Raw genomic sequence first — 14,529 nt, forward strand, 5'->3', positions numbered from 1 at the left:
TTCTATGTGAAAAACTAATTTACTATCCAAGTTGAGAGATCGGTGCTAATTCAATTCAACATTATTAAGCTAATTTTTAAATGTAAAACAAACCAATTATTTAACCATTTATTTAACCATTTAAAATGTTTATATATCAACATTTTTTTAATAATCTAAAAGTTAGAGAAAATTGGGTAAAAGTTAGAGAAAACTGCCTAAAAGTTATGTTGGTGTACAATAAATTTATTTTTTATTGTACACCTTGTGTATGCAAAACCTTTTGTAATTGTAATACATTCTCTACCGTTATGCTTCGTAAAAATATAAAACAACAAATGATACATTTTTGTCCAATATTTTGAAAAGGTCTTAGATAACAAGTGGAGAATGAGGCCTAGAATATGTATTGGGACGACAATTAGGTATTCTCTTAATCCCTCTAAAATCTAATTTGGATAAAATTAAAGTTAAGAGTCTAAGGAAAAGCAATGCGATATCCCTAGCCAAATAACCCCTTACCAATTATTACATGCAATCACTTCACATCCCATTCTTATTAATGACATCATTACATCAGACATTGTGTTTGGCAGCAGTATCACATTTTGCAGTATACCTGCAAAATTAGGAGCTTGGTTGTACATTGCAATATCCAACCGGTTGTATAGTAAAAATCGCTACAGAACTTCCCAATAAATTTTGCCAATAAATTTTTCTGTCCAACTGTACACATTCTGCAAAAAATTACTTGATAAATGATCATATAATGTTACAAGGGTAGATGGCAACTTTCAATTGTTTTGTATTACTGATTTTCACCAGCAAAACGTGAAAAGAGGGAAAGGAAATATTTCACCAAAGCTCGTCTCTCTCAGTTTCCATAGCTCTTGTAACGCGGACAGGTAAATATTTACACAAGAATGTTCTGTTAGGGAGATTAGTCAGCAGACGCAAGCGTAAGACAAGGATCAAACACCTGTGCTAATTCCTAGAAGGCACTAAGATTCTTCCTGAATGCTAACTCCTCATAGTGTGCTGCATTCACCAATAGGAAGTCTTTCTGCTATATTACCTTCAGTTTCTATCCATGTCAGAATATCAGCACAATCTTCGTGTGTAACAAAATACCTTGAAAAAGAAAACACAATACTGAGCTTAAAAGTTGTCATGGAATCATTAGATGGGATTTTTTCCGCATTAATAATACGGAGTACTCCACAGTACCTATTTTTGGTCATGTAGGTCTGAAGTTCCTTGAGCTCTTGGCGGTTGGCTACATCTTTCTTCATCCTTAGCGATTCTGGTACAACCAAAGTTGTGGTTTGATCATGGTATGCATCATGAATGAAGTCCAATACCTTCTCCTGCAGATTAATATTGTAATGAGAGCTTATCGGAGCACACACTAACTTGTCTGATCAACCAAATACTAAAGGTGCATGTGTAACAGATGACATACCAAGGGTTTAGAAGCATCTAGCCAATTATAAATTGGGTCATTACGAAACCATGTCATTTGCCGTTTTGCAAAATTCCTGAATAGATTTTAGATATAAGCTTCCTGGTTAAAACTTGAAATAGAATTTAACTATGAATGCATTGCAGGATAACCGGCCACCATGATACAAATATTTTTCAGTTCAGTTCAATTCAGTGAACTGACTCAGATACAAGTCTAGTTAATAACAAGTAGAAAGCAAAACACACAGGGATGATAAAAGCAAATTAAAAACCAGTAGAAAGCAAAACACACAGGGATGATAAAGGCAAATTAAAAACCACCACAGATTCATACGTCGTATGGAATATAAAGGATGTATCAATGAAGCATTCCCATATCAAAGTGTCAAAATCAAAGTGCAAATGCCATATCTTGGCAACTGGAACAAAAGTCATCAAAAGCAGGTTTATGGAGCCAGCCAGAGTAGATAAGAATTTACTCAAATTATTCAATACATAACAAACTAACAAAGCCTTATTTCATTCAATCATTCGATATAGCTCATTTAATTACAAGGTATCGGCCCACTAGACAGACATTTTTTTTCCAAAAGGGCCATTTATTAAGTTATTTGGAAAAACATATACAAAGTGCGTATAGAAGGCAACACTTAGTGAACATCATTCTACAATGTTTGGATCTATAGGGTTCAAGGCTTGTGGTATGATGCTTGAACGGGAGCCCATATTTTTGGACCGCGCTCCGGTATAAAAGTAGACGTTAAACATTATCCGGTACTCCTGAACAACTATGTTGTATATAGAAAGGTGATGCAGAAAGTTAAAGATGCAGAAAGTTCGGGGCAAGTGTCAGCAAGATTGAAGAACTCTATCCTCGTACAACATAATAACACCGACTCCTAGCAGATCCCCACTTGAAATAGCATTTGGGACCATGGAGAGGGCAGTAGTTGATTTGAAAATCATGAGGTGTATTTGTGCAAATGCCATAGCTTTGTGCAAATGCCATAGCTTTTAAGTGTCTGAGAAGCCCTCGGTGGCAAGAGATGGTGCATGCTATTAATAATGCTCCAAAAAGTTGCAAATCTCCATCATTTGAGAAGGCACATACCACTTTACTTGATGAATGTAAGAGGAGCGTCGAAAAGGATTTGACTCCAGTAAAAGATACCTGATACACTCATGGGGTATCTGTTATCTCTCAGATGGTTGGTCTAATTGCAAAAGTGATCAACTTATCAATGTCTTTGCAACAAACAGTCGAGGTGCCATGTTTATGTATGCTGGAGTTTTCAATGTGGTGAAGAAAACAAGGAAGGTGATAGCTGATTATTTGCTCTTAGCAATTGAAGAAATTGGCCCCTCAAATGTACTGCAAGTGGTGATAGAAAATTGCATAGCTGCTGGAAGAGAAATAGAAAAGGTACATAAACACATATTTTGGTCTCCATGTGTTTGTCATACTTTGAACTTAGTATTTAAAGATTTTGCTGCTGCTTTGGATTGGATGAAAGGCACTTACAAATGTGGAAAAGAAGTAGTGAATTTTTTCACTAGTCACAAATACTTGTTAGCATTGTTTAAAGCAGGTTCAACTAGAATTTTATTGAAGGTAGCGAAGACAAGATTTGGCTCTCACTACATAATGTTGAAGAGGTTACTCTCTTGTAGAGAGGCACTTGAAACTACTATTGTCTTCAAGGCATGTAGAGAGTGGTTGAAGAAACAAGATACGGAGACAAGAGCTATGGGTAAATGGATGACACGAACTATTCAAGTTCCACATTTTTGGAGTGAAGCTCAAGAAATTGTAGGTTTCACCAAACCACTTTACAAATTACTGAAGTTTTGTGATGGTGATGGTCCCGAGATGGGGGAGATATATGAGAGAATGGATAACATGATTGGTGAAATAAAAGATATTATGAGTGATATCAAATAATGTCTCTGAGTTTGCTAAGGTAGAATCAATATTGGTAACAAGGTGGAATAAGATGACCATTCCTATTCATTGTTTAGGTTTCGCTCTTTCACCTCGTTTTTATGACCAGATTTACTTGAAATCTCTTGCTCCGGCCCCCCCCCCCCGGGGGGGGGGGGGTTGTTATACTAGAAAGGTTCCTAAAGAGGTGGTTATGGGTTGTATGGAAGCATTTGAAAAAATAACTGAAGACAAATATGAAGAAAAAAAGTTGCGTGATCAACTTGCTGAATTTCAATTGAAGAAAGGGCTATACTCACTGCCCCAAGCCCAAATGGATGATGTCACCATGGAAGCCATTGATTGGTTGTCTATGTATGGATCACAAACTCCAGGTGTTAGCTCAACCCATTAGGCACAGAGGGCTTGGAGTACATTTGGGCTTGTTCATAGCTTGAAAGAAACAGATTAAATTGTTCAACGGCGGATAAGTTAGTTTACATCCACTCTAATCTTTGTCTTTTGTCTAGGTTCTCAGATAGTTACAAGCAAGGTCCCTCTAGAAAATGGGACATTGATCCTAAAAATTCTTGTCTTGAAGACTCACCTACAGAATTAGAGGACATGAGATGGGCTGGATTGGATACAAATGTTGAAGGTGAAGAGGATCTCACGATAATAGATAACCCATATAAAAGAATAAAAGTGGAAGCAAGTGAAATAAAAAGTCAGAAGGCAAAGGGGAAGAAATAAATGCAGTAGATAATTGTATCTTTGTTTTTGAAGTACTCCGTATTTAAACTTCTTTGTATGTTTCTTGTTCTTTGTTTTTTTGTCTTTTTCTAATGAATTTTGTTTAGTTGACTTTATATTTTTGGTTGTCTTACTTGGTTCCATACTCCAGTAGCAGCAATTTGTCTATCATTGTCAGGCACTAATGCAGCTAGTCTGACTTTGATCTTTAATTGATCAGGTGGCTTCATAACTTCTGTAAAGTGAAGTATTGTACTTCGTATAACACAAGTCAGAACTTTGTTTGTGAATTGGACGCAAGGCACTTATTTGAATGACAATGTCAATGACCATGTCAGATTATGAATGACATTAAAACAAACACACACACAAAATCCATACGAACCTAAAATCAGCTACCCGCGAACCGCGAACCCGAAATTGTACCCCGTACCGAAGCGAACCCCGAACCAGGTAACTCTGAACAGGACACACTGTTGCCGAATCAATCAGTTGACCTCATTTCTTTTGTAACGATTAATATCGAGCTCAAGACGCCTCAGTATATGGATAAAGAAGGAACCCTCAAAAAAAAAATTAATAAAGAAGGATTTCAACAGAATGTTAAGCTCATAACCCCACCAGGCTTGGAGATGAGACACATCAAAAGAAGAAACCTTAGTTCAGTGACTTCAATCATTCATGAAGAAATATTACACAACGTGCTTGGCGTAGATAACAGAATGTCATGACTTCCTCCAACTTTTTCCATACCAACAAGATTTGGCTTTACAGTACTTTTATGGAGACAGTATATCTGTGTTTACATTACTTTTATGTTATTTTGTCCTGCATGTCCCAAAACTCCAAAATAACAGGTGGAACTGATGCAAATCCTTTAATTGGTATCCAATTAGACAATAATGACAGACAGAAATAGTACTAAGGGTTAGTCAGGGCTCAAGAGGAAGTGGCAGCTGTTGAGGAAAAGACAAAGGCAGCTTAAAGTCTCGGATGCTTCCACGGTGGAGCTGAGAAAGGAATTATGTACCAAAACAAGTTAAATAAATATATTACTCCAGAGACCTTCCCAAAAGAACTTCCATTTTCTTTTCATGGCACTAGAGCTATGCCTGTAGGTATTCACATATATGCCCTTCAATTGATTGATTGTTTGATTGGAGCAATACATGCCTATGATAGGAGAAACCCAACAAATATGTCAATAAGAAAATGAGTTCCAGTCAAATGGACCATACTATCTGCACCTATAGTGAAGGCCACCATTATTTTATGTCAGAGGGAGTAATCCTACAAGTATATGACCCTAGATAGAGCCTCATTGCAATGGCTCAATGATATGCTCGCGATTAATAGTAGTTTTCTAGCTTTAATCTTTTTAAGCCCTTTATTACTGTTCTAATTACACCTGAGTGCGAAGGTCTTTTTGTTTGTGAGCCTGGAAAATCCTCTCATCCTATTGTTTTCTATATTACACTATTCAGCTTCTTTATCTTACTCCTTTTTATCACTCATTAATCTCTACAACATTCACAAACTATTTTTAGCAGTATTCTTTTCTTTTATATGGTTCTGTATAGCAGAACTTATTTCCGCTATTGCATTATATTTCTTCCTCGTCAAAATAAATTTTTCCTAACTCCTTGTTTTTCTTAGATCACTCAAAGACAACCCTTCCTGATACTGATACAATCTTCCCGTCCAATACCCATAAATCATAATATAAAAACAGCATGGAGAAATCTTCCATCCAAGGGCTTTTGTACAAACCTGGACGCTTTCTGAAATTCAAAAAGAAATGAAAAGAACTCCTCTGCAGAGCTTTGACCGCCTTGTTCTCTGCATCTCAAGAGATACTCCATGCCCTGAATATTAACTCACATGATGAGTTTCAATGTTATTAATAGAAAAGCTAAACGAGTAAAATGCAAACAAATAAAAATCTTAAGCTGTCATTCACTCAATCTTTAATGATTTTGTTACACATCCTTTTCCTCAACCCCTTTTTTGAGCAGTTATTTTGTTCAATTGCTCCAAACACCCTCTTCCCCCCTCTTAATATTTCAGAGAGGGGGAACAGGGAGGGGAGGAGGTTCAGTTGAGAGGAAAATTCATCGGGCATAACCTAGTTTAAAAGTGAGGTTTTACACAATGTTCAGCAAGCAGACTAGCTTCTGTAACTACTAACTAATATGTCCCATTTGCCATTTGCACACGTTGTTACTGAAAGTTACTCAGTAGTCAGTACATAGAAAGGTCAACTGAAAGTCTGAAACTGGTATTAAAGAAAATACTACTACCTCCATTTCAGAAAGATGTTAACACTTACTATTTACAAGGGCTCCAATGCATGGTTTTGACATTTTGAAATTATACAAAAATTAATATTTCGAAAAGACATATCAACACAAATCTAACAAGATCCCACATGATAATGTTTTGGCATATGTAATAGTGAGAATTAACAGTCAAAATTTTCAAATTCAGGAGACAAAATTTTCAATGTGTTCAGAACTTTCAGAAACGGTATCAGATTGTTGCACGGAGGTAGTATATTAAGTCAATAACTTGGCTGAGATAACCATCCACAAGAAGAATTCATCGTGTCTTAGACCACAAATGCAAACACACTTTAGCATACGAAGGTAAAAATAATTTTACCACATATTGGCATGCTCCTCCCATAATTGTACGAGAAGCAATGCCTCCAAAATTAGAAGTGATAAATTCAGGATAATATTGGTAGGTAAAGCTAATTCAAAGCACCTGCCGGTAACCAATAGATCGCGTAGAAGGATTTGAATTGGGAAGAAAGCCTATGTCTAGAAGCCATTTGGCCTCCGCCAGAATCCCGTCACTACCTGCAATTAGTTGTAGTATACTTACAATTTAAACTAACCATACTCGTAACATCATCAAAGAAGAGCATATACAAAGGTCAAAATGGCACACACCGATTACATGCAATATATAATATTCTAATTATTAGCATCCTTTGAGTAATCTATTTCGGACCTACTTCATCTTTAAACATGTGATCTTTTAGCCTATTTCAGCCTACAATTTTTTCATCCTTAGCTAGCACTCACCCCAGATATAAATCAAATGTTCGTTATGAACTATGAAGGCAGTGTGGATATAAATGTTCTATGCAACTATGATTAACAAAAGATAACGTGTAATGTTGTGCATCCTGCAAGACTGCCCTAATTCTTTTTTTTTTCTCCCTTTTTGGGTGGGGGTGGGGGTTTGAGGTAATGCTCTGAAGTTAATATAGTGAATAACAGATCGTAAACATAAACAAAACAGCAAGAAGACAGTATACCTATTCTTCATTCAGTTTTACTTATTACTATACTGAGAAAGTGAGAACATAAACAAAACAGCAAGAAGATAGTATACCTGAAAGCATATCTTCACACCGTAAATCAATTGATCTATACAAATCTCGCCGGGGGCTTGTAAGGAAAAAGCAAACGTAATTATAATCCAGATCTTTCAATTGGCTCCCTTGCACTCCATCCATGTTTTGATAATCATCTGTTGCAGCTAAATTGAGTTGTTCTTTAAATGAATTATACGGTAATTGGAAGGCTGATGGAGGACATCCACTAGACTGGCAGGAAAAAGAATATTCATCTGTTATTTTTCTGTGTCAACAGTTTTGTTCGTATGGAGCTTCCTTACTATAAAAAAAATAACACAAGAAAATGATCACTTCAACAGCACATATACATCAGATGGGGAAATTTCTTTCCAGAAGGAACTCAAGTAGTATTTCTAGTGAACCTATTTACTTTTCCTTAGACATGGAAAACTGCTTTCACTAGGCAAACTTAGTGAAGAAAGTAATTTATGAATGATGTTAGCAGGGAAACCAGAGGAAACGCCATAACTTCATTTGCTCTTAGAAAAGAAAAATGGGATTAAATACGTACAGCAAAGCCAAATTAGGACGGGTGACAGGAAGGCCAGTATACGCTACTTCGCTACCTCTCCCCATCAACGTGAGGTCATGCGTCATGGCGATCCACGATTAAATTTGAGAAGGCTACCATTCATAACCAAGCAAATCAATAGAGATGGAATTTTATTCAGAAGTTAGGAACACTATAGAGGAATTTTCAAGGTTTAAGAATCGAAGAAACAACAAAGCACCATAAGGTGACCAGTAGATATATTTATATCAATCTACACTCAATATAGTAGAAATTATGCAGTACTATTCACTCTAATCTTTTATCTATACCAGGAAAAAGGTGATGCATCTAACTTAGTTAATTATCCTGATGTCTGAACCACAATCTGCAGCAAGCAACACCACTTGACAAACACACTATTAGTGGAAATGAAATTAGAGGGAGTACTTTGATTGTCAACCAGAGATGCATTAGGATGACCAATGAAAAAAATTTAAACCTTAATAATCTCAAGGCTACGCCGTAGGCGATACCAATTGTTTGTTGGGATAGACTGGGTGTTCGGGTCCCCTGCTTCAAAAACCAACTTTACAGCTGCATCCCAATCTCCACTAAATTGATAATTTTCAAGCTCTGCATACACTTGAGTCGCAATATCGGGAGATGCTTTTGGAGCATGAGGCTTGCCATATATGAACCTAGCATTTCACAAACAATTTGTAACATCTCTGTCCTTAAATAATTACACTTGCCCAGGGTATGCTCAACTATACCGAATTACACAAAGAAATGCCACAACTAAAAACTCAAGAGCTTAGGACAAAACAGAGCACAAAAGACTGCTTCTGTGAACTTAATAAAAAAATGCAAAATCTATGGAAGGATATTGTAGTTCAAAGTCCAAGAAATGCATATAATACACATCCATAGCAAACAAAAAATAGCTAGCATGAGCCATGGCATAATACATACTCCCTCCGTCCCTTAATACTCGCCCCGGTTTGACCGGCACAGATTTTCAGGCAATTTAATTGACATATTAATTTATTAGGTGATAGTTGATAGTGGAGTATTTTTTTAATATTGTTAGTGGGAATTTTGTCAAATAAAGGGGTGGGGATGGGGTAGATGGAATATTTTAATGTTTTTTTAGGAAGTAGGAATATATGTGGTCCATGATAAATGAGAGAAATGATATAATATTAGTAGAAGTATGCCATTTATAGAAACGGGGCGAATATTAAGGGACGACTTTATAAGGAAAACGGGTCGAGTATTAAGGGACGGAGGGAGTATCTTGTATTTTCGTATGGAAGCAAACTTAATGCACATAAAATTCTTCGAGCTGAAGTTCTAGAAACATACCAACGCAAATACAAACCAGTTCCTCCAGTAACTATAGGAACACGGCCCTTCTTAAGAATGTCTCTTGTTGCTTGTCTTGCATCGTCATAAAATTGACCAACAGAATATTCTACAAACACAGGAGGTATAAAGAATTACAATGTATAAACGGAGAAAAATCAATTGAATCAAAAATACATTTCCCAATTTGAAAGATCAATAATTTGCATATACATAATCATTATCTTGACATTACTTCCATCACATTGTTATCCAGAGTATCAGAGTAAACACATATGCATGTCAAAGATGTACCATTCTAAATATCTCAAAATTTTAAACAAAGTAGAAGTATCATCAACCCTCCCTCCCCCCCCACCAGTTTAGACAATAATTGGTTCAATTTACAGGCTTCTTCCAATCACATCTTTTATCTTCTAGATTAGGCAGCTACTCGTTAAGCAGATAGTATGAAGCACACAAGTTCTATTTCTACCTTCAGATGGGTGCAATATGTCCAACAAATGATGAGGTACCTCCTGAAAGAAAAAGAAAAAAAAAAGAAAATGTGAGAAATGGCTGTTAAAGAAACCAACAAAAAAACTGCAGAGAAAACGCTTTCAGCTCCATACCGAAGAGTTCCTAAAACACCTACCTAATTGGACATGGACAAGAAATGAAACTATGCTATGGTTTTGATAAATATGAATCTTCTTGTTTGGCGATTTAGCAAACGGAGTAAGTTAAATACAGAAACATGTTATTGTAGCATATTTCAGCAACTAATTCTTTGGCAACAACCAAATCAAAGGTACCTTTCTATCGCTAGGTGAGGGCTTTGCTGACCCGACATCAAGACCTTGGTAGACCTGCATCATCCCAAAAAAGTGGAAAAAGAGAGAAAATCAGCAGCTGGTGAAAAAAACTTAGCATAAAATCAAAGTGTCATTAAGTGATGAACGATGAAAAGATGCTGTAGGAAACTGATGTAAAGGATAAAGGAACTCAGTGGATTCACTGCAACTTGCACCAAAAAATAAGAACATGATTGTAAGATTATTATATCAAGAACGGAATCAATGCAGAAAATGATAAATTACTGATGTGCACAAAACTCTGCAGCAAATTTTCGATCAGGGAGTATTTGTATTATTGCATAATGGAGTAATAGTTAATCCGAGAGTATTTGTATTATTGCACATCTGGAGTATATTGCGATTGAATGAAAGCTTTTGCTCGTTTTCCCAATAAGTGGCACTTTCTCTGTTTCAAAATAGATACGAAGTTTATTTTTCTTTGATGGAAATGAGGGGTAAACACCAACAGAAAATAAATACAAACTAAGAAATTGAAACTAGTTATGGCCACACTACTCCTACTAAGTCTTCATGGAGTATCTTCCCTAGCTCCAAGGGTGGAACATGAATCATTTCTATTTTGGAGCCATGCGTAACCCCGAAATTTGCTAACCAATCAGCCGCTTTATTTCCCTCTCGGTACACATGGAAGAAGGAAACCTCCACTTGATCATATTTCGACAATTATGGATGATACGTGCACAATCTCCACCATAAGTATCATTGTTGTTCAATGCAGAAATTGCAGCCTGATTATCACCTTGGATCATGAGCTTTTTGATCCCATTCTAACTGTCATCTCTAGCCCAATCTCAATGGCTCGTAGCTCAGCTCGAAAAGCTGTACAAGAACCAAAGTCGGCAGAAAAAGCATATTGAAGGACACCGCCATGATGACGAGTGATGCCTCCTCCACCTGCTGTTCCGGGGCTTCCACGTGCTGCTCTGTCGGTATTTAAAGCTAGCCAAGCTTGCAAAGGAGCCTTCCATTGAACCATTATTTGATGTCTTGGTTGCGGAGGGCCATTAGGGGAAAGAAGGTGTTATGTCTTCTTTCCCACTTTAATCCGCCAAATTTCTATTTTGTGATGTACCAAAAATAATATGCCACTTCTCACCTTCATATCTAGCAAGTTAAATTGCGAACTTTCTCACAGAACTCTTTGCTTCTTTTTTCCCCCACAGATTATCAGTAGTACTATAACATTTTGTACTCTACAATTGCATAAATTATCAAGGCTAGTCATAATATTTCAATGAGTTACTGACCTCTAACCAAATGTGACCTATTTGTATTAAAATGGGACAAAGGGAGTATAACTAGACTATTATCACAACATCATAGTACAAATCACATAATGATAAAGATCCTAATGATAATTGTACAAATCTAATTACGATTATTTTTAACATTATAACTTCATCACACACGTACAACTCTGACGAGAATTCGAAATCATGTTTTTGATGTTATTAGGAAAAGTTGAACTTCACAGCCAACACACGGAAAATCAAAATGCCCAATTAAAATATTTTCCTTCAAATTAATCAATATTATATTCCCTCCGTCCCAGATTAGTTGTTATACTTACCTTTGAACAAAAATTTTAGGTGATAAGTGGTTGTTTGGTTATCAATTGTTATTTTATTGAAAAAATAGATGTGATAGGAGTAAGTGGGGTATTTTTTAAATTGAATGAGAGACGGTGTGGGGACAAAAAAAAATTAGTGGGAAAAGAGAGACAATAGAATAATTATGGGGTCATTCCTAATTTAGAAATGTAACAACTAATCTGGGACGGAGGAGTATATATTTCTATCATATAAGTGAAGAAATGAGGTTGTTTTAGTAAATTCATTTTTGGTGTCCCCTTTGGATTACTAAAACCTCCACACTTATAGAATAGAGAAAAGCCCAAAGAAGCATTTTAATCAATCTAGCCCCTTAAATAAATACTTACCATTTTAATCGATGTGCTTTTGGAAATTGAAGCTAGCAAACCAAGATTTGATAATCATATGTCTACCAAAGAAAGCATGTGGTCTAGATGAGAACACTGAGTCCCTATCCAAAAACTTCGCTTAAGCTATAAAACAAACAAGGATTGAACATGTAAACAACTAAAGCTCGAAGTTGAGCTTAAGCGATTGTAAAGAAGTCGTTAAAGCGCGTTCGGTTCTATCTAACTTATATGTTTCTTATATTCACATTCATTGCATTTATAAGTTATTTCAGGTTTAAATATAATAACAAAAATCTGATTTTTTTATATCACATAAGACTAGTATATATATATACAAGTAAAGAATTGTGGTTATTTTAGTAAATGTATTTTTGGTATTCCTTGATTTACTAAAATATCCTCCACACTTATAGAATAGAGAATGTAATTACAACCTACCAATAGGAAAAAACTAAAGGAAACATTTTAATCGATCTAGACCCTCAAATAAATTCTAACCATTTTAAACGATTTGTTTATATGCGTTTGGCTCTATCTCACTGATCTGTTTCTTATATTCGCAGCATGCCAGCATCATATTATATTATATTTTTACATATTATTTCAGGTGTAGATGTAATAACAAATTTGTTTCTTATATAAGACTGGTCTTTAATAAAGCAAGAAGCATAAACAAATTAAATTCAATTGAAATAAACAATTGGAAACCTGAACAGAATCAGCACTGATAATTTCACCATTAAGACGCTTAGCGAGCTCGAGGGCGAGGCGTGATTTTCCGGCGCCAGTAGGGCCGGAGATGACAATGACCTTCTCTTTTTCCTCTCTCCTTGAGAAAGAAGCAGAAGAGGAGGAGCAGAGGGAGGAGTGCAGGTGCCGGCGGAGGCAAGTGGCGGAAGAAGTGTATGGGAAGTGGTGGCGCAACCCCCATGGGCGTAAACCGGCGGCAACTCTAGTCATTTCTGAATTGTTATGAATTCTATGAGGTTTTAGGATAACGGTTGATGACAATGATAGGTTTAAGCCGTTTATTTACACTAATATAGACCTGATCGGTCCAGGTAGGTCAATGGAGTAATTTGGTTGGGTAATATGTGTAATTTATTTCGTGATTTTAAATAGTAACTATATATTTTAAAGAGTTATTATATGTTGTGTAGAGTTTCTATATGATTTGTGTCTAACATACTTTATATACGTTTTAAATTTTTTATTTTTCAAAATTTCAGGTCCGCATTTGATATGTTCATATTTTATAGTGTTTTTCCCCATCCCGTATGCACTTTTGGTCTTAATTGCGTTTTTCGGAGCGATTTTTAGTACTAATGTGCTCATTGTAGTGTGTTTGTAGTTTTATGTTAATTGTATGAATTAGCATATTTGTGTGCATCTTCTACTCATTTGAATCACTACAAGAGATTATGTATTTTAGAAAGCACGAACATTGAGTTGGAAGAGTTTTGAAACAAAGCGAATATCGAAAGAAGTAGAAAAATGAATGTAGTCACTATTTTAATCATAACTCAAGTTATTCAAATCCAAATTCAGTGATTCTATTGGGTTGGATTCTAGACTTCAAGAGCTTTCCAACTAATGGTCACTCACCTAATTCTGACTTATAACGAAGGAGATATGGCGTTTTGAAGGTAGGGGGTCGTGCAGTTTGACGAGCCGATCTCCCGATTGGGCGACGACAACCCCTGGGCTCGGTTTTTAGCTTATGTTTCCGATTTTTCTTCTAATTTTGGGCAAGACTATAAATATGAGGCCCTTAGTTATTTGTAGGGGGATATTATTTTTTAGACTCTTAGTTTATTACTTAGATTTATTCTCTCTCTCTAGACTTTGGTTATTACTTTTATTATTCAATTCAAGTTTCAAGCTTTAAATTTCATCCTCCGTTCTTCAATTCGGTATAGGTATGTTTCTTATTTTATTATTCAACTTCAATTATGCTTTCATTAAATATGTTTGTTTGGTTTAATCTAAATATGTGTGAGTAGTTTATTTTCTAGGGTTTAGGGGATCCATGAATGTATGATTGTGATTGTATTGGGTTTATTATTGATTGATAATCGTGATTTCTATAGTCTACTTTAATTGTTCGTCAATTATGTTCGCCCGGACTATTTTGATTGAGTTTGATTAACCTTAGATTATGCGCCGAGAGGTATAAATCTGATGTTTTTTATCTGTGGCTATTAGATAGGGTTTATTTCTGGTACATAGCGAGAGCCTGCTAGTTATATTCTCCTAGGGAATTCATAAGATTCGAGAGATGCATGTTTTCCTAGTTATGGTTATTGATTGATTGTTATTGTCCGTTGT

General features: G+C 35.8%; 1 protein-coding gene across 2 annotated transcripts; it reads right to left on the reverse strand.

Moving 5' to 3' along the window:
- Positions 1 to 679: 679 nt before the first annotated feature.
- LOC110788222 (tRNA dimethylallyltransferase 9) lies at positions 680 to 13,229 on the reverse strand. 2 transcript variants are annotated; one of them, XM_021992857.2, is made up of 11 exons: positions 12,910 to 13,229; positions 10,197 to 10,250; positions 9,878 to 9,920; positions 9,403 to 9,511; positions 8,537 to 8,735; positions 7,520 to 7,733; positions 6,884 to 6,978; positions 5,888 to 5,982; positions 1,442 to 1,517; positions 1,207 to 1,346; positions 680 to 1,110 (listed from the first exon to the last, which is right to left on the reverse strand). In XM_021992857.2, exons 1-11 carry the CDS (start codon positions 13,159 to 13,161, stop codon positions 1,008 to 1,010), a joined length of 1,380 nt encoding a protein of 459 aa, XP_021848549.1. In that variant the 5' UTR covers positions 13,162 to 13,229; the 3' UTR covers positions 680 to 1,007. The 2 variants fall into 2 exon arrangements, with proteins under 2 accessions (XP_021848549.1, XP_021848550.1); XM_021992858.2 differs by lacking the exon at positions 12,910 to 13,229 and adding an exon at positions 12,199 to 12,831.
- Positions 13,230 to 14,529: the final 1,300 nt, after the last annotated feature.

Source organism: Spinacia oleracea, chromosome 4 (genome assembly GCF_020520425.1).
Source record: "Spinacia oleracea cultivar Varoflay chromosome 4, BTI_SOV_V1, whole genome shotgun sequence".
Classification (NCBI taxonomy): Eukaryota; Viridiplantae; Streptophyta; class Magnoliopsida; order Caryophyllales; family Amaranthaceae; genus Spinacia; species Spinacia oleracea.

What these genes read in the sequence shown, in the direction of transcription:
- LOC110788222 (XM_021992857.2), bottom strand. Translation starts at nt 13,161, where the DNA reads ATGACTAGAGTTGCCGCCGGTTTACGCCCATGGGGGTTGCGCCACCAC. An exon ending in GTGTGAAGATATGCTTTCAG is followed by an intron (nt 6,979 to 7,519) that starts GTATACTATCTT and finishes AACTAATTGCAG; the next exon opens with GTAGTGACGGGATTCTGGCG. An exon ending in GAATTTCAGAAAGCGTCCAG is followed by an intron (nt 1,518 to 5,887) that starts GTTTGTACAAAA and finishes AAATCTATTCAG; the next exon opens with GAATTTTGCAAAACGGCAAA.